The 21,665-nt window shown below is 40.1% G+C and overlaps 2 protein-coding genes across 4 annotated transcripts in view; one reads left to right on the top strand and one right to left on the bottom strand.

Moving 5' to 3' along the window:
* Positions 1 to 14,768, bottom strand: part of vwa11 (von Willebrand factor A domain containing 11) — a 35,526-nt gene extending 20,758 nt beyond the window's left edge. For both annotated transcript variants that reach the window (XM_036137162.1, XM_036137164.1), the window contains exon 1: positions 14,617 to 14,768. The gene's annotated coding sequence lies outside the window, so the exon portion shown is untranslated. The remainder of the gene's footprint in view (positions 1 to 14,616) is intronic.
* On the top strand, positions 566 to 7,466 carry LOC105931509 (prostaglandin D2 receptor 2). Of its 2 annotated transcripts, XM_012870212.3 has the most exons (3): positions 566 to 700; positions 5,867 to 6,301; positions 6,453 to 6,612. In XM_012870212.3, exons 2-3 carry the CDS (start codon positions 5,883 to 5,885, stop codon positions 6,514 to 6,516), a joined length of 483 nt encoding a protein of 160 aa, XP_012725666.2. In that variant the 5' UTR covers positions 566 to 700; positions 5,867 to 5,882; the 3' UTR covers positions 6,517 to 6,612. The 2 variants fall into 2 exon arrangements, with proteins under 2 accessions (XP_012725666.2, XP_012725664.2); XM_012870210.3 differs by having other exon boundaries at positions 5,867 to 7,466.
* Positions 14,769 to 21,665: the final 6,897 nt, after the last annotated feature.

Raw genomic sequence — 21,665 nt, 5'->3', positions numbered from 1 at the left:
AGGGCAAAACATATCTGACAGAACAAACAAAACCCAGACAGCGGGGTTGCGTGCAATTAAACACAACTAACATCATTTGTTTGACTTTGGAAGCTCTTCTAAAGAATTTTGCTTTCAGTTTGAAAGGAGAAAAAGATCTAGATTCTTTATCACTAGTCAGACTTGGAAAAGGATTTGGATCCTTCAAGAAGTATTGTCCCAGGCTACTTTTACATTCTCACAGCAATGCTTGTATTACTCAGTGAACAAAAAAATTGCACCGTTAACACGAAAAAAAAAACGATAATCCCATAACAACACATCAGTGTTCTATAACAACACATCAGAGGCGGTAGTACTTTGCTGCTTGGAGCAGCGTAACATCACCACGAAAATACATCCATCTGTTGAGTCAAGTTCACACAAGCCTCGCCTTGTTCGGGAATGACGTTTGACTGACATTGAGACAACAGATATTATTTTTCAGTCCTACCCCATTTTAATACAGTTTGCATGTGCTCTTTCCTGCTTCTTCTGTTGGGAGGAGCCAGCTGAGGTATTTACATGAATGGGTGGGTGTCTCCAGCACAGGAGGGCAGTAGGAACTGACAGAGCTGGAGAGATAAGTGTGTCTGGGCTAGGAGAAAAGGAAGAATCGCCGGAGAGGATTTAATGAAGGCGCTCATGTTGCCCTGCACATACGAGTATAACCAACAGCTTGGTGAGTGTCAAGCTTGTAAAATGGTTGCCACTTTACACAAAGCTGTTACTAATAATGTAACATAATGCTGGTAGTATGATGCATATCTTACTCTGTTTTCAAAGCTTTGATTTCTATTTTATTTGTATAATACAGAAATTTAAGCCAATATGGTTATGATAATTTTATTTAAATTGTAGATTCAGAGTGACATAACTTTCAAGTGATAATGTCATCAATAAATCATAGCTGGTTGGTTCCTCTGATACAGACACCTTCTGTCGCTTCCCTACACTGTGGGAGCATTGTTCTTTAGAAACACATTTACAAAATAAATTCTACGCATTCATTCACGTTTCCTGTCCAACCAATTTGTTGTTTAAATTAGGCTGAATCTTGAAATAAATAACCTTTTATTACCTTGATGTACTTACAGTTACTATACAGGTTGTATTCCATGGATTTATGAGACTCTGAGAAGTTCCAAATATTGTTTCCTAAACATAGTTAACAGTAATCCGCTCGCATTATGTGCATTAGAGCTCAAGGAAGGGAGTATGATTTTATTTCTATCACGGAATCTCCCCGTGCAGCGCCGCAGTGAAAAGCTTCTAAGTAAACTTCATCCTGCTTTGCATTCGTCTGACTTTACTTATTTGATTGTACCCAGTTTTCAAATGTTAAAGTAAAAAAAATGTAAATCCTACTTTGCCATTATTAAAGCCATTTAGACACAGTTAATCACGTGTGCTCCAATCAAATCTCAGATAAATGTTTACTCAAGTGTCTTCATGTGCTGACTTGGACCTGCATTTATATTTGTCACCTGTGGTAGGCAGTGTAAGAGGATGTGACTAAGCGTGTGAGTGTGGTATTTGAGAGGAATATTCAAACATTAAAGGCTAAAACTTTGATATGCAAATAAAAATGTATACAACAAAGGAGATAGGCACCAGCACCCCTCGCGACCCCAAAAGGGATAAGCGTGTTAGAAAATGGATGGATGGATGGATGGATGGATGGATGGATGGATGGATGACAAAGGAGTTAAACAGCATCACCCTGAGCCTGGGCATTCAGGACTGGCATTCAGCATAAGAAGTGTGTTCACAAGTTGTAAAGACCAGCTGTTGCAACCCTGGGAATAAGGCAGCAGCTGAAATGACTCATTCAAAAAAATATATATATAGAACCAATGGAAACATCTTATCTGGCACTACTTTTTCCATGTTTCCACAGGTATTTTGACCAGCAATTCATCCAATTTAAACAGGATGACTGGCTGTCATTTTGTCCGGTGCAGGTAACATCTGTCTGGATCATGTTTAAACCCAACAAGTTTAGTGATCTAGCTCTAGGTTGGGTATGAGAACCATACATTGCTAAATGATGCATACTAAATGTTCTGCAACGTATGAACCAGCTAAAATTTAGTATCAAAACATTAAAAATTTATCAAAATAACTTCATGGAATAGTAACATAAAAAATAAGCAAAATTAACCAGGATCACAGTTTCAAATGTTGCTGTTCACTTAAGCATGATTTTCAGTTTTGACTCATTTCCCTAGTAAAGAGCGGAGAGTTTCATCCTTCATTCCTTTCTATATCCATACATTTTCCAATGGCTTTTTTTGTAGAAAAAAAAAAAAAGAAATTGTCATTGATCACATCAGTGTGTACCTTTAACTGTGAATGACTTTATGTTTTATTGATGATTTTAAATTGTTCAGTGCAGAATTAATTATTTCAGTCCAGACAATAATGGTTGCTAGAAAGTTAGAGTTTGACCGTACTATGTTGGCACCTCCAAGGTGTATAGCTGTGTTGCTCAATAGCTGGGATGTGTCTAGACAACATTAACAGGCTACGACATGCTGCTAACTGTCAAAATGCAAGACACTTTTATTATGTTTTGCTTTTGTAACTCTGGAAAAGATGATAACATTTGGAAGGTACAGAAAGATTTTACAGAGATTGAGACCATTTTGCATACCTGTCCAATAGAATTAAAGGTCATTTTAAAAAAAAAGTTCAACTGGAACTGCAAATCAAAATGAAATTGTTTCTGCAACGATGGTTATATAATCCCCAGGGAATGTTGATGAAAACAAGTCAGAGCAGAACACTGAAGGTTTCGGCTTTCAAGAATAGTTTTGGAACGGTTTCATAATCTGCAGTATCTGTCATCACTTTTATCATAAGTCTTTTGATGCCACCTTATCTTCCCTTAATCAGTTTTGTTTTGCAGTTTTATTGACAGTGCATTAGGGTTGTAATTTGTCTTTACAATCTTTCTTTGTAAAGGAGGATCTTGTATCTTATTTTAAAAAAAAATAAGACGAAAAACCCCACTTGCTAAAATGGGTTTGACAGTCTCTCGCACTGTAATTTTGGGAGTCACAGGCTGAAAAGTTTGAGAACCCCTGTGATAGACCAACACCAAGTGGTGTATAAATGTTACATTGTTTTTCTTTTCTAAAAATCATAAAATAATCAAAACCTGTGCAACTAATTTTAGTAGACGGAGTCGAATTTTCGAATTTGAACATAAATTCAGCGGTTCTCCAAAGTTTTCTTAGAGAACATTATTGACCAAACAGCAACATGAAGACCAAGGGGCACCATACCAAAAATCACAATAAAATGTAATAAGGTTGTTTTCGACAAAGTGGGTAAAAGGTTCAAGGACTGAGAATGTTTTTGCAACACCTGCCTTTTTTTTACAACACAGGTTTTGGGGCCCAGCATTCTTTCTCTTTGCCCGTAGGGAGCACACACAAGGGAAAGTCTTGATCTTGCTGAAAAAGACTGCATATTCTCATAAACCTTGGATCCCAAATAGGTATGGTCTGCAGTCTGCGTAACCGGTGACCAGACAATGACAGAAAATCAGACTGGCTGCTTGTAAAAGCCTGGCTGAGTTCCTGCAGGAAAGAATCTGAAAGAATATAGATTCCCCAACAAGAGATAGTGTTTTCAACAAAGCAGTTTCTCTTCCACTGCTCTGAGAGAAAAAGTTATTTGATACCGTAGCCCATCCCTACAGTTCACTATCTTGTGAAGCAATACATGTTTTAAACCTGCCATCTTTTTAGTCACTACATTCAACCAGTCATAGTGATGGCTAGTTGCCTCAACATTAATAATCATGTCCAGAAGGTTATAGATGTCTTTTTCAACAAATTATTTTTAAAACAATATCCATCCATCCATCCATCTTCTTCCGCTTATCCGGGGTCGGGTCACGGGGGTAGCAGCTTCAGTAGGGAGGCCCAGACGTCCCTCTCCCCGGCCACTTGGGCCAGCCCCTCAGGAGGAATCCCAAGGCGTTCCCAGGCCAGCTGAGAGACATAGTCCCTCCAGCGTGTCCTGGGTCTTCCTCTGGGTCTCCTCCCTGTGGGACGTGCCCGGATCACCTCACCATGGAGATGCCCAGGAGACTCCTAACCAGATGCCCAAGCCACCTCAACTGGCTGCTCTCCACGTGGAGGAGCAGCAGCTCTACTCTGAGTCCCCTCCGGATGACCAAGCTTTTCACCCTCTCTCTAAGGGAGAGCCCAGACACACTACGGAGAAAACTCATTTTAGCCGCTTGTCTCTGTCATCTCGTTATGGTCAAGAACAAAATCTCATGACCATAGATGAGGGTGGGAACGTAGATCGACTGGTAAATCAAAAGCTTCGCCTTTCGACTCAGATCTCTCTTCACCACAACAGACCAGTACAGCAGACGCAGCACCAATCCGCCTATCAATCTCCCGTTCCCTCTTTACCTCAATCATGACACTTTACCTCAATCATGACCCTTTACCTCAATGGTGACCCCGAGATACTTAAACACCTCCACTTGGGACAGGACATCCTCCCCGACCCTGAGAAGGCCCTCTACCCTTTTCCGGCTCAAGACCATAGCCTCAAATTTGGAGGCACTGATCCTCACCCTGGCTGCTTCACGCTCGACTATGAACCGCTCTGGAGACAGCTGTAGATTCCTGCCTGATGAAGCCAAAAATAATTATTTAAAACAATTGTTAAAAAATAGGTTTTATTTTTCCTTCTGCTCCGCAGACTGGTTGAACGCAGACCAATGGATTTTATTAATTTGGTGTTTTTTTTTACTAAAGTGTTTTGGCACTATAGTGGCCTTTTTTTGACAGTAGGCCGATGGGAAATGGGGTTGAGAGAGAGAGGGGGAATACAACGGCAAAGATGGATAGGTATTTGTATTGTGCCATTGACTTTGCAGCAGTTCCTCATACTAAAGATGCATGTGGAGAGAATGGAGAGGAAAACTCCCCTTTAACAGGAAGAAACCTCCCAGAACCAGTCTTAGTGTGAACGGCCTTCTGCCATGACCAAGTGTATTATATTTTGTACATATCCAACTGCAAATTTAGTTCACAATACTAGTTACCTATATATCATATTCATAGGACAAATCTATCAGTAAAATTCTGTTTATAATAGTAACCATCTCTATATTTATTCAGTAAAAATCCATGTCCTGTACATATGGAACCACTGCTTATCCTGCACTTGCTGCTATTGCACTTCTGGTTAGACCTAAACTGCATTTTGTTGCCTTGTACCTGTACCTGTGTAATGACAATAAAGTTGAATCTAATCTAATCTAATCTAATCTAATCTGTTTCCCAAATTATTCAAACTCCTGGCCAATTTAGGTTTAAAGTAATCATTAATTTTACCCACATTTGTCCTCTGAATAAAAATAATACTAATGTTTTGAAATAGTCCCAACATCAATCTGATTGAGAATCTGTTGATGGAACTAAAGCTTAGGGCTCATGACCTTAGATAGATTGCCTAAATACCAGTGGGAAGAGCTGGTCGTCATGCAATTATGAGCGGTTTGGTTGTTTAATTACTGGTCCATTACATCAGATTCCAATTAAACACATTGAACCCTGTAGTTGTAATATGTCACATTTATGAGTTGGACTAAGGGGTGTGAATACTTTTGCACAACCCTCAGTGACAAAAGTTATAAGTGTTTAAAAGGTTGGTTGCATCACAAAGTCAAGGTGAACAGGTACCCAGAACAGTATATTATATTTGGTAAGATTGAAATAATTTAAGCAAGAAACTGTGTACTTCAGTACTTTCTGACTATAATGCGATGATTTAAATATGTTAAATCTCAGTGTCTGACTCTTTCTTCTTTCAGGCTTCTGTTGTTCAACATGGCCAATGTCTCTGAGGATCAGCGACTCTGCCCACTGATCCAACTGAAGCGAGAATACAATTCCACCAACACACAGGGCAATCTGGTTGTGGTTTGCATCCATGGCATCTTCTCCTGCCTGGGGATTTTGGAAAATGCCCTAATCATTTGGGTTTTGGGTTTTCGCCTCAGACGTCGCACCGTGGCCTCCGTCTGGATGCTCAACCTGGCCATGTCTGACTTCCTGGCCACACTGACTCTCCCGCTCTTCACCTTCTACCTTTACTCCTCCAACAGCTGGGAGCTCGGCTCCGTGCTCTGCATAGCACAAGTTTCCATCTTTTTCTTCAACATGTTTGTTTCAGCCTTCTTGCTGGCAGCCATTTCACTGGACCGCCTGATTCTGGTGGCCAAGCCAGTGTGGAGTCAGAATCACAGGTCGGTAGCAGGCGCATGGAAGGTGTGTGCTCTGGGCTGGCTGTGGGCAGCGTTAAATACGTTGCCTTATTCTATGTTTCGCTCGGTGATTAACAAGATCGATGGGAGGAAGTTATGCTATCATAATTTTGCTTTGTATTTATCCACTAAGGATTCACTGGAAACAGAGTGCAACATCAGACAAGGAGCAACAGCCATCTCCAAGTTACTGTTAGCGTTCCTGATCCCTCTAGTGGTCATTACAGGAAGCTACATCAAAATTGCTCTCATCCTTAGAAACAAAAATAGAAAGAGAAAGCAGAGTATCATCAGACTGCCAGATGCACTGATTCAGCCAGGATGCGATGGACATTCAAGAAACAATTTGTTTGATACAAATGGCGCCAAGTGTTTGACTCCGGGTTCGTCATTTAAGTCCAAAGTAAACAACCTGTCTCCTGTCATACCCAGTCCTACATACCATCTGTCACAGAGTTTCACCAAAATGGTGACTTTTGTGATTACAGCATTTGCGGTGTGCTGGGCTCCTTATCACATTTTCTGCATCATAGAACTGATAGCCCAGTATAACACAAAGATTTTCAAATTGGTGGAATTGGGCCTTCCGCTGGCGGCAACGTTTGCGTTTTTGAATCCTGTTTTGAACCCTATCCTGTACGTGTTCAGCTGCCCCCACTTCTGCGTGAGGATACGACAGAGTGTGGGAGCTGTGTTTGATGGGCTTGTGGAGGAGGGCGGGGGATTATTGATGGCTCCAGCCAAGAGCTTGCGAGCTCACATTAGGAGGAGGACTAGTCAAAACATAACTTTTTCACCACCGGGGTCACCAAAATCTTCATTTTCATCCAGTCGGTCTCCTGGCTCCCAGCCTTGCCTACCATTGTCTCAGCTCGCTAAAGACCACAGAGATTATGAAATGGATCAAACGTGACAAGGACTGGCAAACTGAGTAGTGCATAACTGAAACATCACTGCATTCTTTCAGATCCTGTTTTGTTACATAAATATGGACATACGTTTCTCATTCTGATACTAAGTTTGAATCATTTTTTCCCCTTGAGTGTTATTCTGAGGATTATATTTTTATTTGTGGTATTTTCTTCTACTGTATGTACTTTATTATCTGTTTCTGTGAAAATTAAAATGAATAAACAAATAAATCAGAGCACACAACCTGATTATTTCATGACAGTACATCATAACTGATCAAGTTCACACTGAATAAAATCGTTGTATCATTCTTAGTAGGTCAAGAATGTGATAATTGTTAGTTTGCACAAGTCATGCTTGGTAAACAAAATCATTCTAATCCACCCTCTTCACATTTTGTCATGTTACAACCACAAACTTCAATGTATTTTATTGAAAATGTATGTATTAGACCAACTGAAAGTGATGAGAAACTTGAGAAACTTTTTTTAAATAAAATTATATAGGTGTGGGGTTAATTTTGTATTCAATCCATTTATTCTGTACCCCTTAAATACAGTGTGTCTGTCAACACAAGCCACCTAATCAGCAGAGTCCAACTGTGTGTAATTTAATCTTAGTATAACCACTACTCTGTGTTGGTCTCTCGCATAAAATGTCTATAAAATAATGTGAAGTTTGGTTGTGATAAGACAAAATGTTAAAAAAAGTTTAAGGGGTATGAATACATATGCTCATACTACTAATGATGGAAACAAATTTAAAAACATGGCTCCCTGAAACATTTGCATATTAATGAAAAGCAATCTTTCACACTAAAGTTAAGGTGCGCTTACACTGAGGACTTATCCCTATGCACAGGTGACAGACGGGAGTGATGTGTCACAAAGCCACACAAAGCCAGGCCACAGGGGCAATTCTATTAGATGGAAAATATAAGGAAACATGGCCCAATCACTAAATGTCATACTGTTGTTGACCTACCTTTGCGTCAAATTCTTCATATTCATTCAAATTCTTCAAAAACTGATACTACTGATACTACTACTACTATTACTTATAATGGTACTACCGATACTACTACTACTACTACTACTGATACTACTACTACTGATAGTATTACTTCTACTACTGATACTACTACTGATACAACTACTACTACTACCACTACTGCTGCTGATACTACTACAAATGATACAACTACTACTACTACTGATACTACTACTACTGATAGTATTACTTCTACTACTGATACTATTACTACTGATACAACTACTACTACTACCACTACTGCTGCTGATACTACTACAGCTGATATGACTACTACTGATATTAATACTACTAGTGATACTACTACTACTACTACTACTATTACTACTGATACAACTACTACTATTGATACGACTACTACTGATACTAATACTACTAGTAATACTACTACTACTACTACTACTAGTACTATTGCTGATACTACTACTACTACTGATACTACTACTCCTCTTTAACTGGTTTAGCTCTTTTACAATATTCTTCTAATCCTTGGGCTTTTGTCCTTTCATGTTCAAATTGGTTCTTTGATTTGACAGTTTTTCAGCTAGTTTTTCTCTTCTGCATCTTCTGCTCAAATCATTCTGCAGATTAGCATTCTCACTCGCTGTTACGCAGGAACAGCTTTTTCTAGTTATTATTATTATTTGTATTTATTGTTATTATTATTATTATTTTCTTGAAAGATATGAGATGGAAGAAGGGCAGTGAACAGCATTAAGTACTATCAGCCACTGTATATGGGTGTATACATACTTTAGTGATTATCGTTTTGGTGTGGGCTATGGGCTGTAGGTAATAAGTGTCTGAATGTAGATGTGTGTAGGCACATGTGAATGCGTATGTTTATATGTACAGTATCTTGATTTATCTCATGTAATGGACTTTGAGTTGTATGGACTCATAAGTAAAGTAGGTATCAGGAAGATTGTTGGTGTTAAGGACAATAGGAAGGAAATAGGAAGGAAAAGGGTATGATTAAATATATTTCACTTCTTCAAACTTTTCAGACATAATCACAAAATTATATACACACACACACACACACACACACACACACACACACACACACACACACACACACACACACACACACACACACACACACACATCTATCTATCTATCTATCTATCTATCTATCTATCTATCTATCTATCTATCTATCTATCTATATATATCTATATATCTATATCTATATAGATATATATATATCTCTCTCTCTATATATATATATATATATATAGTACCATTGATATAATTATATATAATATTGTGTTACATTTGTCAATTTGTTATTATTACTATGTCAGTAAATTATTTTTCTTGTTTGTTTCAAATCCTGCTATTGTCAAGATTTAGGTTTTTGTCTGTTTTGTTTTGGACTTTTCCTATCTACCTGTCACCTCTAAATCACCAGTCATCATCCAGTCAGCTCAGTCTCCTTCCAGCCATCACTCTACTCTAGATCAGCTGCACCTGTTGCCACTAATTGGTCAGCCAGCTCACCTGTGCACCTGTCTACATATACCTGCGTCAGCCAACTCATCCCTGCCATAACGTCTCTTCTCTTCTCGTTTTGTCCGGTGTTATGTGCCTGGTCTATACCGGATCCTGTGTGCCTAGCCACCTGGACTCTTCGGTTAAAAGTGCCTGTGTCTGCATGCTGCAGTTCTGCCTGTTTCCCCATGAGTCCCAGCTGCTCGCTCTGCCCGTTCTGGTGGTTCCCCGGTCCACATCGCCTGTTCTGGTCTTTCACTACCTGCATCCTCTGGTCCCCTGCTGCCTGCTTCATCAGCCATAACTCATCTGTTCAAGGCTTGTTCTGCTTGTCTGCCTCACCCACCACTATTGATTCCTCACAACAAAGCTTTTAATGAGACGTAGCTCTGTGTCCGGCTGAATATCGGGTTCACCAGCACCGGTCATTCCAGCTATATTGTTAATTTTGTCAATTAATATTCCTTTATCTCCCTATGTTTGATCAACATGAATATTTTCTACACTGAACATGCGGAAAGGCTAGACACACACGCACGCACGCACGTACACAGAGCAGTTCAAGGAATTGATTCAACATGTATGTTTTTGGACTGTGGAAGGAAGCCAGAGTACCCGGAGGGAACCCCCACATGCATGAGGAGAACGTGGAAACTCCATGTAGAAGGAGCACGGGCCAGGATTCAAACAGGGGACTTTCTTGCTGCAAGGCAACAGTCACTGCTTCTTCCAGCCACCAGAGAGCAGAAGAGTACTGATGACATGAATAGCAGTGAAGAGATAAAGTAGGATTATGCTTTTCAGGTCCTGTTTTCCAGGATCACTTCAAATCTGAGTTGCTGAGCATCTGACCCGCTTTCTGAGTGATTGGATTTCATCCTACCTGATATTAGTTTTGATTAACCATCTCATCACCACCAATGCAGTTGTGTGTCTTTTTCATACTCTCTTGGACATACACACACAAACACAAACTCAGAGGCTTTTATATTATGTAGGCCACAGCAGCATGGGATTATCACAAAGGTAGTTCTAATTTAGATAGAATGTTAGCGAATGAAGATTCGGAGAATAAACACAAACCAGGATTAAACCTCAGTCAGCTTCTACATTCCTATCAGCCATGAAAACGCTGTTATCTTCCTCTTCTCGGTATTCAACTTTTCTACCATATGTTCATGTGCATATTTGTTGATAATTTGCTGATAATCAAAATTCAGTGGTTCTTTATTAATTAAAAGGTTTTAAAAAATGATTTCATTTTCTTTTGTCCGTTAATCTGAACAGACCAAACTTGTTTGATTCAATTTAAGTGGTAATATTTAGAAATAAATAGGATTAAATAAATTTGATTGAGTTTGTAAACATCTCATTGTAGGCATATTGTCACAGTTTTTTCTCTCCTTTTTGAAAAATCCAACCATTATTTTTATTTTGAATTAAATACAAACATACAGTTCCTATAAAACAAATTTAACTGAAGCATTTCAGAGCTATTTCTTTACTTTTGTACAAGATTTGTTGAATTTCTGCAGAGTGTCTTCAGTCAAAGGCTTCTCCAGATCAACTGTGAGACAGAGAGCTACGGGAGCTCCTTCCTGCCTGCAGCAATCTCGTTTTTTCAACTCGTTGAAGAAACCCCCATGACTTACACCAGCATTTAATTTCCCTTTGGGGGTTAATTGGGGATGTTTGCATTTGAATAAAAAAAATTCTGACCAGTGGCGTCTTAGTGAGGCTTCAAAGTGGAAAAGACAATTGAAAATGCCATTGAAGTTAAACAGATGAATGCTGATCTTCATAAGTCAGAAGAAAGCTACAAGAAAGTATCTACTCACTTAATGTCAACACTAACAGCCAGAGAAATCATTAAAAAGTGTAAAATAGCTGGAACTGTGACAAACAAGCCTGGATGAGGTCTCAGCGTTGTCACCACAGTAATCAGGATGATAGAAAACAACCTTTATAGCAACCAGTATGTGCAATGTACATCCTCACCGCTTGTTTGGGAGGCATGCAATGCCATTCTTTCAATAATGGATACTCCAGCTGGGTTTTGAGTGAAGCAAACAATAAAAGTGAAGAAAAGTATCTTATGCCAGCTGATGTATATATTGAAGGAGCTGTCATGCTGTGGAGCAATTTCTCATCAAGAGCCCTGGGTTTCTTGTTTGTGTTCGACGCATAATGAAGATTTGGCAATAAGATGAGATTTTAAACGGAAGTCTGGTTGGCTTTTCTTGGAAACTGATAACCATTTGGTCCTGCAGCATGGTAAACATCCAAAGCACATGGCCAGATTCACACAGAATGGGTTTACCACATACAAAACCAATCTTTGTCCTCCGCCATCCCAATCCTCCGACTTAAATATCTTATAGAAAAGAGAAGCGAGGAAAATATACGGGGACAATGTTTAATGCAGCCAAAAAGTTTTGCACCAATTTTTATTTATTAACATGGGATTTCTTTTTCTCTCTATTGCTTAACAAATGTGCTGAAATTAATAGTCGGGATTTGTAAAATCCCCAGTGTAGGATTTTGCTACTGTAGTCAAATCTGATCTAATTTTTTTCAGGCATTTTACAGATCATTACCAGGGATGTGTGAAGGGCACTGTAAAAAACAATATTTAATCCATAATTTTACATCCAGATTAAATTCTTCTGAGTGGTCTAGGCATCTACTGGCATATTTAAGAAAATTCCTCAGAGGAGACATGAATAGGACAATACAGAAGCAATGAAGACGCTTGACCACTGGCTGCAGGCAGATTAAGAAAAGATAAAACAGCAGGAGAACATCTAAGTGCAGAAGATGCTGAGACCAATGTGGAAAGAGAGGAATTCTATAAAGTGCTGTAAAAAATGCAGCTGGAACAGATGAGATGTGAAAAAGGAAAGAAAGGGAGGTTAGGCAGGAGGAGCGTTGCTTTAAAGCTATACTATGCAACCGGGGTTGATTTTCCAGCGAGGCTCCCCCCAGAGGGCGAAAGTAAAAGTTCACTGTCGTAAAGATGCTCAGCTGTTCTCCTGGTTTCTCCGTCAAGCCAGGCGCGGTTGTTTTGAGCTTAGCAGACAGGCGAACGCAACGAAAAGTCGAAAAAACGGCAGTACAAACAATGACTAACACAGTGAAAGTATGAACATCAGGGTTTTTTTTTTTTAACCCAACATCAAGATACCGAGGCGGTACTCACACTACCGCCTCGCCAACATTCAAAAAAAAAAAAAAAAAAAAAAAAAAAAAAAAAAAATAATAATAATAATTAAAAAAAACCTTGATATGCTTGCATGTTTATTTGACGTTAACACGCGGTTCTTTGTTGTTGCTTTCGCGCGTGCATATAGTGAATGGCAGGGCAAAAACACATGGAGTTCTCGCCGTAAAGCAAGACCGACTCTCGCGGTCTTGCACGAGACTTCTGAGCCTGTGTGTGCGGGCCGAGGGCTCTTGCAATTGCAAGTGCGGTATTTCCCCCACAGACCACCAGGACGGCCAAGAAAACCTTTGTTCGACCTGGAATGACTCATTTAATCATCCAAAACGGTATGGAACACATTAATTAACTGAAAAATGTTGCATAGTGTGCCTTTAAAAGGGTTTAGTGCTCAGCTGCCATACTTGTAGCTAGCAGATGCGGATAAGAGTATTAGAGCTGAGTTATTTGGCTTCTATTTAGATTAATCATCATGTATTTAAGGATATGCTCTTGCACACACACAAAACAAAGAGAGGGGCATTGTTGTAAGAAATTTGTGACTTAAAATTATATAAAAAGTTGAGAGGAAGGTTCTGTCACACTTCCATTTAAGCAGAGTGCATCCATACATAAAAATTCACATTTTGTGAGGGTTTGTTTTCTCTCTGCACTTTATAAATAAAATAAAAAAACTATGAAAACTAAAATTATGAACCATTACAGCTGATGGAAATTTCCTGATTGTTTTCATGTTTGTAAAGTGGGAGAGAAATTATGACTAAATTTATTACATTTGGACTGGTTAACTGTCCAAATGCCTGGAGGCTGCAGGGTTAAGGTTAGAGTGTAAAAAGTTCAAGTAGTTCCTCAAATAATTAACACCGCAAAAGTTTTGCTTTTATGATCTCAGGATTTTACACAACTCTTGTTGTGTAAACTTATTTCAAAAAGTTTCAAAGCAATCGTTTTTCCTGTGTCACTGCCTGGCCAGCTCTTCCTCTTTGGGCCAAATCCTAGTAGGTTTGCAGAATGTATCACTGAAAATGTAATAGCACAAAACTTTGTGTTTTCTGACATTTTAGAGAAAGTAACATAAACCACACAACGCGACTATGTGATGTTATATTTTTGTCACAGTCCAAAAAGGTTACTGATTAGTTACCAGTGAGTATCTGAACCTTTCCATAAGTAAATTAAACTTCATCCAATCATGTGTCTTATGAGAAATCAGAGGTTCGTTTGAAAAACATGTCATGTCATGCAATGCTTCTTTTGTAAAGAAGAAGAGAGGTCTAATTTATATATAGTCTCACAGTTAAGTTAAAATAGCATGTCCTTAATTATGAAGCCCTCAACCTTACTGCAAATTTCTAACTTTAGATCTTCCCAACAAAGTTCATTCATAGAAAAGAATATAGAAAGATCCTTCATTTTCCCAAAGTGGGGAAATTCGGAATTACCAGCGGAAAAAGCAAATTTACAACATAAGAAAAAATTATTGTACAGCTGTTAAAAGTAGAGTGATTTTGAGAAATGTGCAAAACAACAATAATGCTACTAATTGTGGGCTTAATTGTACATTATTCTCCACTATTGATAAAACGCATTAAAACTGGACAAAAGCCCGAATTGCACTCACCAGTTTGGTCCAAGACAGAAAAAGGATCTAAAATACTTTTTTCAAGTTTCTAAAATAATCCCAAACTAATTTTCAAAAGTCTAACAGTGAAAAAAGTGAAAGGAACAAACTCTCCCTCTCTGTCTCTTCTTTCCTCTTCTTTGTGCTCTAAGAAGTGAAAGAGCTTTTCTTTTCAAAGGCGGTTTCTAAACTGCTGTGTGACACAACAAGCAACGACCTGGAAAAAAATACCTAGCTGATGTGAGTCCTCAGTCTTGTTTTAGAGGAAATGGGTGTTCTGCTTTCAGATTCCCCATCTCTTTGAATGAATCACTACAATAAGAAATTCTAAGAAATATGTATGTATTTCTGTATGGAAATTTTAATATACTATGCTTTGCAAAGCTATTCACCCCCTTGGCATTTTTCAGGTTTTGTTGCCTCACACCCAGAAATTAAAACTGTCTGTTTGAGAGTTTGCACCATTTTATTTACAGAACAAGCCAAAAGCTTTGAAGATGTTTGATCTTTTGATGCAAACGACAGGAAACTTCAGCATGCATAACTGTTAACCTACGCTAAAGTCAATACTCCATTGAGGCACTTTTTGCAGCAGTCTCATTGAACTCGTCACATCTTGCCACTGGGATTTTTGCCCATTCCTTGAGGCAAAATTGCACCATCTCCTTCATGGTGATTGGTTTTCACTTGTGAACAGCATTCTTCAGATCTAATCACAGATTCTTAACTTGACTTGACTTGGCCATTCCAAAACATTTACATTTATCCCCTTAAACCTCTCAAGTCTTGCTTTAATAATATGCTTTAGTTCATCATCCTGCTGGAAGGTGAACCTCCATCCCAGTCTCAAATCACAGATTTACTCAAGAATATCCCTGTTTTTACGCATAATTTGTCTTTCCCTCAATTTGAACCAACTCCGAGTTCCATCTGCTGAAAAACATGACCACAGCATGATGCTGCCACCACCATGTTTCACAGTGGGATTGTGTTCTTAGGGTGAAGAGGTGTGTTGGGTTTGCACCAGACATGGTGGTTTCCTCGGTGGCGGAAAATTTCAATTTTAGTCTGAGCTGACCAAAGCACCTTCCTCCATAAATAGCTAATACATTTGCCTTTCGTCAAACTTTTGACAGCTATCAAACTGACAGTTGACAGGTGACCTCACCCGTGTCCTTCTAGGTCCTTCTGAGTTGTTAAGGGGGAAATTCCCCATCACTTCTGTTTTAAAAAAACCTACATATTGTCTTATAACACAAAATGAAAATGAATGAAAGATTAAAGAACAGCACATTTAATTATAAACTAAACTGAATCAGTGAATAAATCCTCCTCTTTCTGTTTGTGTGTGAACATGGAGCTGACGTCAGGCCACAGCTTTTCCACAGCATGCTGTTGTCCCAATACCCAAAGCTTGCAGTCAGGCTTTCTCCAAAGAATCTTTTTTTCTGTCAAGTCATGGCTGAGGGAAAATCAGAAGCAGATATATATTAATGTATATATTAAATATATTAAATGACCAGCTTTATCAGACTAGGGTATTAGACTAACCTTGCCTGCAAGACGAATTCTCATGGTATTTCTGCTTTCACAAACACATGAGAATCCATCTTTTACCACTCCGGCTTGTCTCTTAACGATAAACGGTTCGGACCAATCAAGTTTTTATTTTTATTGAGATTTAAGCCAGGTCATACCGGTGAGACAGCCAAACCAACACAAACATGGCAGCGCAAGAGGACACATGCGTAGCTGCTGCTACCACATCTGTTTTGTAAGAATCCATATTTTTTTCTTCTATCTTATGCTAAGCAGGCCATCTAAATAAAGAGAACCACATAAGCAGTCTACAAAAAATGGCACTGCAGACTGTATCTGCTGTGGAGGCTCAGGTCTTTTGGAGTGAAGGGGCCGTTCCTCTTCACCTTCTATGACTCTGCTGGGGCATCAACCATTTTTTATGCTCTGGGGCATCAGCATCTCTGCTGATTGACTTTAAGAGACTGAACAGGTTGGTCTGGAGAGCCCACTCTGTTTTAGGATGCCCTCTGGACACAGTGGAGGTAGTGAGTAACAGGAGATTGTTTGCTAAAATGTCATCCCAGTTGGACAACATCTTCTACCCCATGCAGGGGACTCTGATGGCTCTGGGGAGCTTCTATTCACTGTTTCCACCGCAGTACCATGGGAAGCAGAGCTTTCTCCCTCTCTGCTTACAAACTCTAGGATTTTCTCCCTCCAGACGTCCACAGTACTGACATTATCAACCAGTTTAGGTCTAAACTCAAAACTAATCTGTTCAAGTCTGCATACAAGAGTCCATTGGAGACAGTTTTGTCTGCCTGGAAATGAAGTATTTAAGGAGAGAAATTGAAAGGTTCATGGGGAACAGAGAACCAGGTCAGTGTAGCTGAGTGCACGTGACGTTAATTTTGGTTGTTTTATGTTCAGTATGATCATATGTTATGTATGATCTGTTGTGCCACATTAACCTTTGAGCAATTTTTTGGGGGGGATTTTTGTAAATATTTTCCCACCATTTTTCTAAATAAACCTCCTGCTACATTGGACATTTTTTGCCTACTGCCTTCTTTAGCCACTTTGGCCAGGCTTTCCTACAGTAACATAATGTATGTCAGACCAGAAGACAATGAAACCCAACCAACCAGCTGTAGGCAACACCAGCAGCCTTATGCCAGTCCTTAATCTAATGCCACACCTGAACCCGAACAGCAGGATGATCAAGAGGGTTGGGTAACAGTGAAGAAAAAACGTAGCCCTAAAGGCAAGTCCCAAAACCGTGACCAAACTGTCACATTTTCTAATAGATGTTCCCTATTTAGTGAAGAAGGTGCAGTGGGGGACCAAGAATTAGATCCACCACCAGCATAAAGTCCTTATCCATCTCGCCCAAGTGCACCCCAGACTGTTCCGTATCATTTAAGACCACGAGAGGAAAAAACAGAAACAACTAGTGGAGTATACCTGATGATACAGATGATACAAGTGGCAAATCCAAACCCAAGACAGGGGAATAACCACCAGCCAGTGTTATATGTTTTTAGACCCTGGGAACTTGAAGAAGCTAGAAAAGCTGTGGAAGGTGATATTAAATGATTGAAATGCAAGAAGATCCAGAACAATGGATCTGAGATATGCAAAATGTTTATGCCTCATATAAGTTCAACGGACATGAGTTTGGACAAGCTCTCCAATCTTCAGCAGAGAGATATTGGGGGAAAATAAGAGGAAATTATACAGGAAAGGGCGTTAATGGTATCCCTTACACAAATCAAGATAATGACCAAATGCATCAAGATTTACAAAATCAATGGAATCCAGTGCAGGAAACCGTTAGAACAGTTTTTCAAAGAACAGTAGAGTATGGCCATCTAGCATCCATAAAGGAGAGGTCCCTCTCCTGCTTCTGCTGCTATGTCTTGTCTTTCTGAGCAACGAAAGGGGGACCCGTCTGGTCCTGATTTGACTCATTTTGTGGGATACACCCTATATTCTTGTATGGAAAATGGTGTGTCTTTGGACTTTGTCATTCCTGGATGTTTGAAACGTTTGCATGTTTGGATTCAGTATAGTTGGATTTCTACTTATTGGATCTGGTGGATTTTTGATGTATCAGCAAATACAGCGGATGTCGGTAGCCATTTGGCCTTGATCAGTCTACCGGCTGCATATGACGCGCTCACTAAGGCGGTGAACGGACAGTTCTGGAAGGTGGAGGAGCGACGCGGAAATGCTGGATGTGCTGGAACGAAGACTGGCTTCAGTGGTTGGACTCAAGGGGATTTTGGGATAAAATCAGGATGTGAAGCGCGGAAAAGCCCAACAATTTGGAAAATTGGATTTCACCATTTGGAGCCAGCAAAAGACTTAAAGCTGACAGGAAAGCAGTGCAGCTTGCCCTCATAACAAATAACATATTTGGTCTATGCCTCCCTATCTCTACTCCTGGTTTGTTATTAGGAACGAGCTCAGAACTCTACCATGCTACCCCCCACCCTTCCCCGCTGACATCTGTGGATGCTTTCTGAACTGTTAGCCGGCTGATAACATCAAGGACAATGGCCTCTGGAGAGTGTTCACGGAAATATAAACACTTTCACCCAAACAGACACGCATAACTGATTCTCATATAAACTGATGAACTTACACGTGACTAGTCTCAAATGTTTACCTTCTGCTATGTGTCTCGTCTTATTTGTGCTTTTTGTGCAAGAGGTTTTTGATACCTCAAACTGTATCCTGTTATAGGATAAAGTATGAGTTATGTTTTTTTTCCCTCTCACTTTCCTTTTTTTTGTGGCCTCTATTTTCCACAGAGTAATGGCAGTGCCCTGTGGGCACCGTGTAAGGCGGTTCCTTGGCAGCAAGGCCTCAGTAAATCGTCTCCCCCTGAAATGTTTGTGATGTTTGTTTGTTTGTTATGTTAAGGCGGTTGTACTGAAACAGCAATTTCCCTCTGGGATTATTAAAGTAGATCTGATTCTGATAAAACAAAAAACAGGAGAAGATGTAGGTGAGTTCAAAATTAGATTTGAAAAAGAAATCAGAATTCATAGCGGAATATCCTACAATGCGGATGACAACAGCGCATATCAACAACAAATAAAGATCGGACTTCTAAATGGTTTCCCTCCGCATATTAGTGCATGGGTAAAAAATCACTTTGTAAGCCTGGGAACTGCTAATGTCGCTCGCACCATGGAACATGCCAGGCACACAGCAAAACACGCTAAGAAAAATGGTGGGGGATCCTCCGGAGGGGGTGCACAAATTTTATGGATGGACCCCAGCCTCTCCAAATCCGAGGTGTTCATAAGAAATATGCAAAAAACGCATAGAGTGTGTGGGGGACACCGCAGAGGAAGAGGGGGCCCAAGGGGGCCCGAGGGGAAGGGGCCGAGGTTTCCAACACAGATGACAGGGAAAGGAAAAAGGGGGGAAATGGAAAAAGTAGCCACCCTACACCTTTTGGGGTAAGTGGTGGCCTACTGGTTAGAGCAGCACGCTTGCACTCAGAGAAGGATGCAAGTACCCGGTTCGATCCCCAGCGCCGGCACTCTGGGTCCCTGAGCAAGACCCTTAACCCCAGATTGTACATGGCAGCCCACTGCTTCCCAAGGGAGATGGGTTAAAAGCAGAGAACACATTTCGTTTTAATGTATGTTTGTAATGTATGTTTTAATGACAATAAAGATTATATTAATATTATTATTACTATTACTTTCAAGACCTGCGGCTCATTAGACCACGAGTCCAGAGATTGTCCAGAAAACCTGAATAACCAGCCCCCACATAGAGGTCCAGGGTGCAGACCCCAGCAGTATATCGAAGCATGACTACATGAAGGATTAAATGAAGTAGTAAACATCTGTGCTGTCCAGGAACTGTTAAACACACTAAAAGAGAAACCGTATATTGTGTTAAACATAAATGGACAGGCTGTAACATTTTTATGCGATTCTGGAGCGTGCAAAACTTGTCTAAAAGATAATGTGGGCCTGAAGAAGTCAAATTTGTCAATTTGGGTTAAATCTACAAATGGGCAAACAGCAGAGAGTTTATGTCCAGAAATACATAAATAAAGGACATGCAAACGGGCTTTTGAAAAGGCTTCCGCCTTGAAGCGAGCGTGCACATCCAAGATTTTATCCCATCTCACCTCTGAGTTCAACCACCGCAGCCAGCCTGCATTCCATCGCATCCAGCTTGCGGCTCTGCTCATCCAGCTTATGGTTCTGCTCGTTCACAGCTTTTGTGAGCGCATCAAATACGGCCGGCAGCCTGATCTTGGCCATGATTGCCACCAACATCCTCTGTAATTGTAGACACATCAGGTATCCTCCAAATCTAAATAGAAGAAATCCGAGTATCATGAATCCAAACATGTATACGTCTTCAACGTCCTCGACTGACAAAATCGCAAAACACACCATTTTCCACATGTTCCAAGAATCTAGGGTATATCCCAAGAAGTGTGTCCCGTCAGGACAAGACGGGTCCCCTTTACCCTGCATTCTTGCCAAAAAAAATGTATCAATTGCATTGAGAGACCAGCCGACCAGATCCATTGTTATAGAATTTGGGTGATATGAAGAGAGGGCTCAGAAAGACAAGACACAGCAAAAGCAGGACAGAGCAGGGAGGTAGGAGCAGCAGAAGGAGCAGCAGGAAAGTGTGACCGCCTCCACCGAGAAATAGAACAGTGAATTGAAGTGAAGTACACTCAATATGTGTATTCTCACCCTACCAGATGGGGCACAAGAAGCTGGGCCATGTAAAGGGGTGCAAAGCCAATCTCATAGATCTGTTCCCCCCACACCAACGGAAGGGGGATGGTTCCTGTGTGGAGGAAACAACATCTACCCATCGTTGGCCACCAACTGATCGGGTACCTGTGCACCAGTTTTTGTCTCTGATCACACGGTGATTATAACACTGAATTTTAGGTCCATGATCCCAAATGGGGATCTAATGTTCCACCTGAAAAGACCCACAAGCCAGCACATGGGAGAAATCCCGCTTCGCCTGGAGGACATGACCGGGCAAATCAGAGTTAAGTCTGCTGTCTTAACTTGCTTAACATCCCGTCTCCTTGTTGGAAGTTTGCAAAAAGGCCTTCTCACATGCCCCCTCCCCCCGTAATCCTGACACTTCCTGCAGCAAGACCTGAAACTGTCCCACCTGATTGCGCTAAGAATTAAAAAAGCTTTTAAAGACACTTTAACGTTAAATGGACATCTGTTGATGCTTTTAGTGCTTTTGGAACTCACCTTACTGGTTGTGTTTCATCAGATGTGTTTTAATGTTGTTGGTCGTGTGAAAATGAGACTCTGGATCTCAAGAAGGATGTTAATAAAAAGAAATCATAACGATCATGTAGATTGTTTTTGAAGACACGGATCCTTCCTCAGATTGCTGGCACTTTAACCAACATCTTGTTCATAAGCCTTTTATGTGATTTTTTTTTATTTTATAGGTTCTACAAAGTAACAGTGAAGTCCATGTAAATGTGTAACTTTCACAAATTT

The sequence above is a fragment of the Fundulus heteroclitus genome, chromosome 5 (genome assembly GCF_011125445.2).
Source record: "Fundulus heteroclitus isolate FHET01 chromosome 5, MU-UCD_Fhet_4.1, whole genome shotgun sequence".
In the NCBI taxonomy this organism is placed as follows: domain Eukaryota; kingdom Metazoa; phylum Chordata; class Actinopteri; order Cyprinodontiformes; family Fundulidae; genus Fundulus; species Fundulus heteroclitus.
Note: the sequence above shows the minus strand (reverse complement) of the source record. Positions and strands in the feature narration are given on the sequence as shown.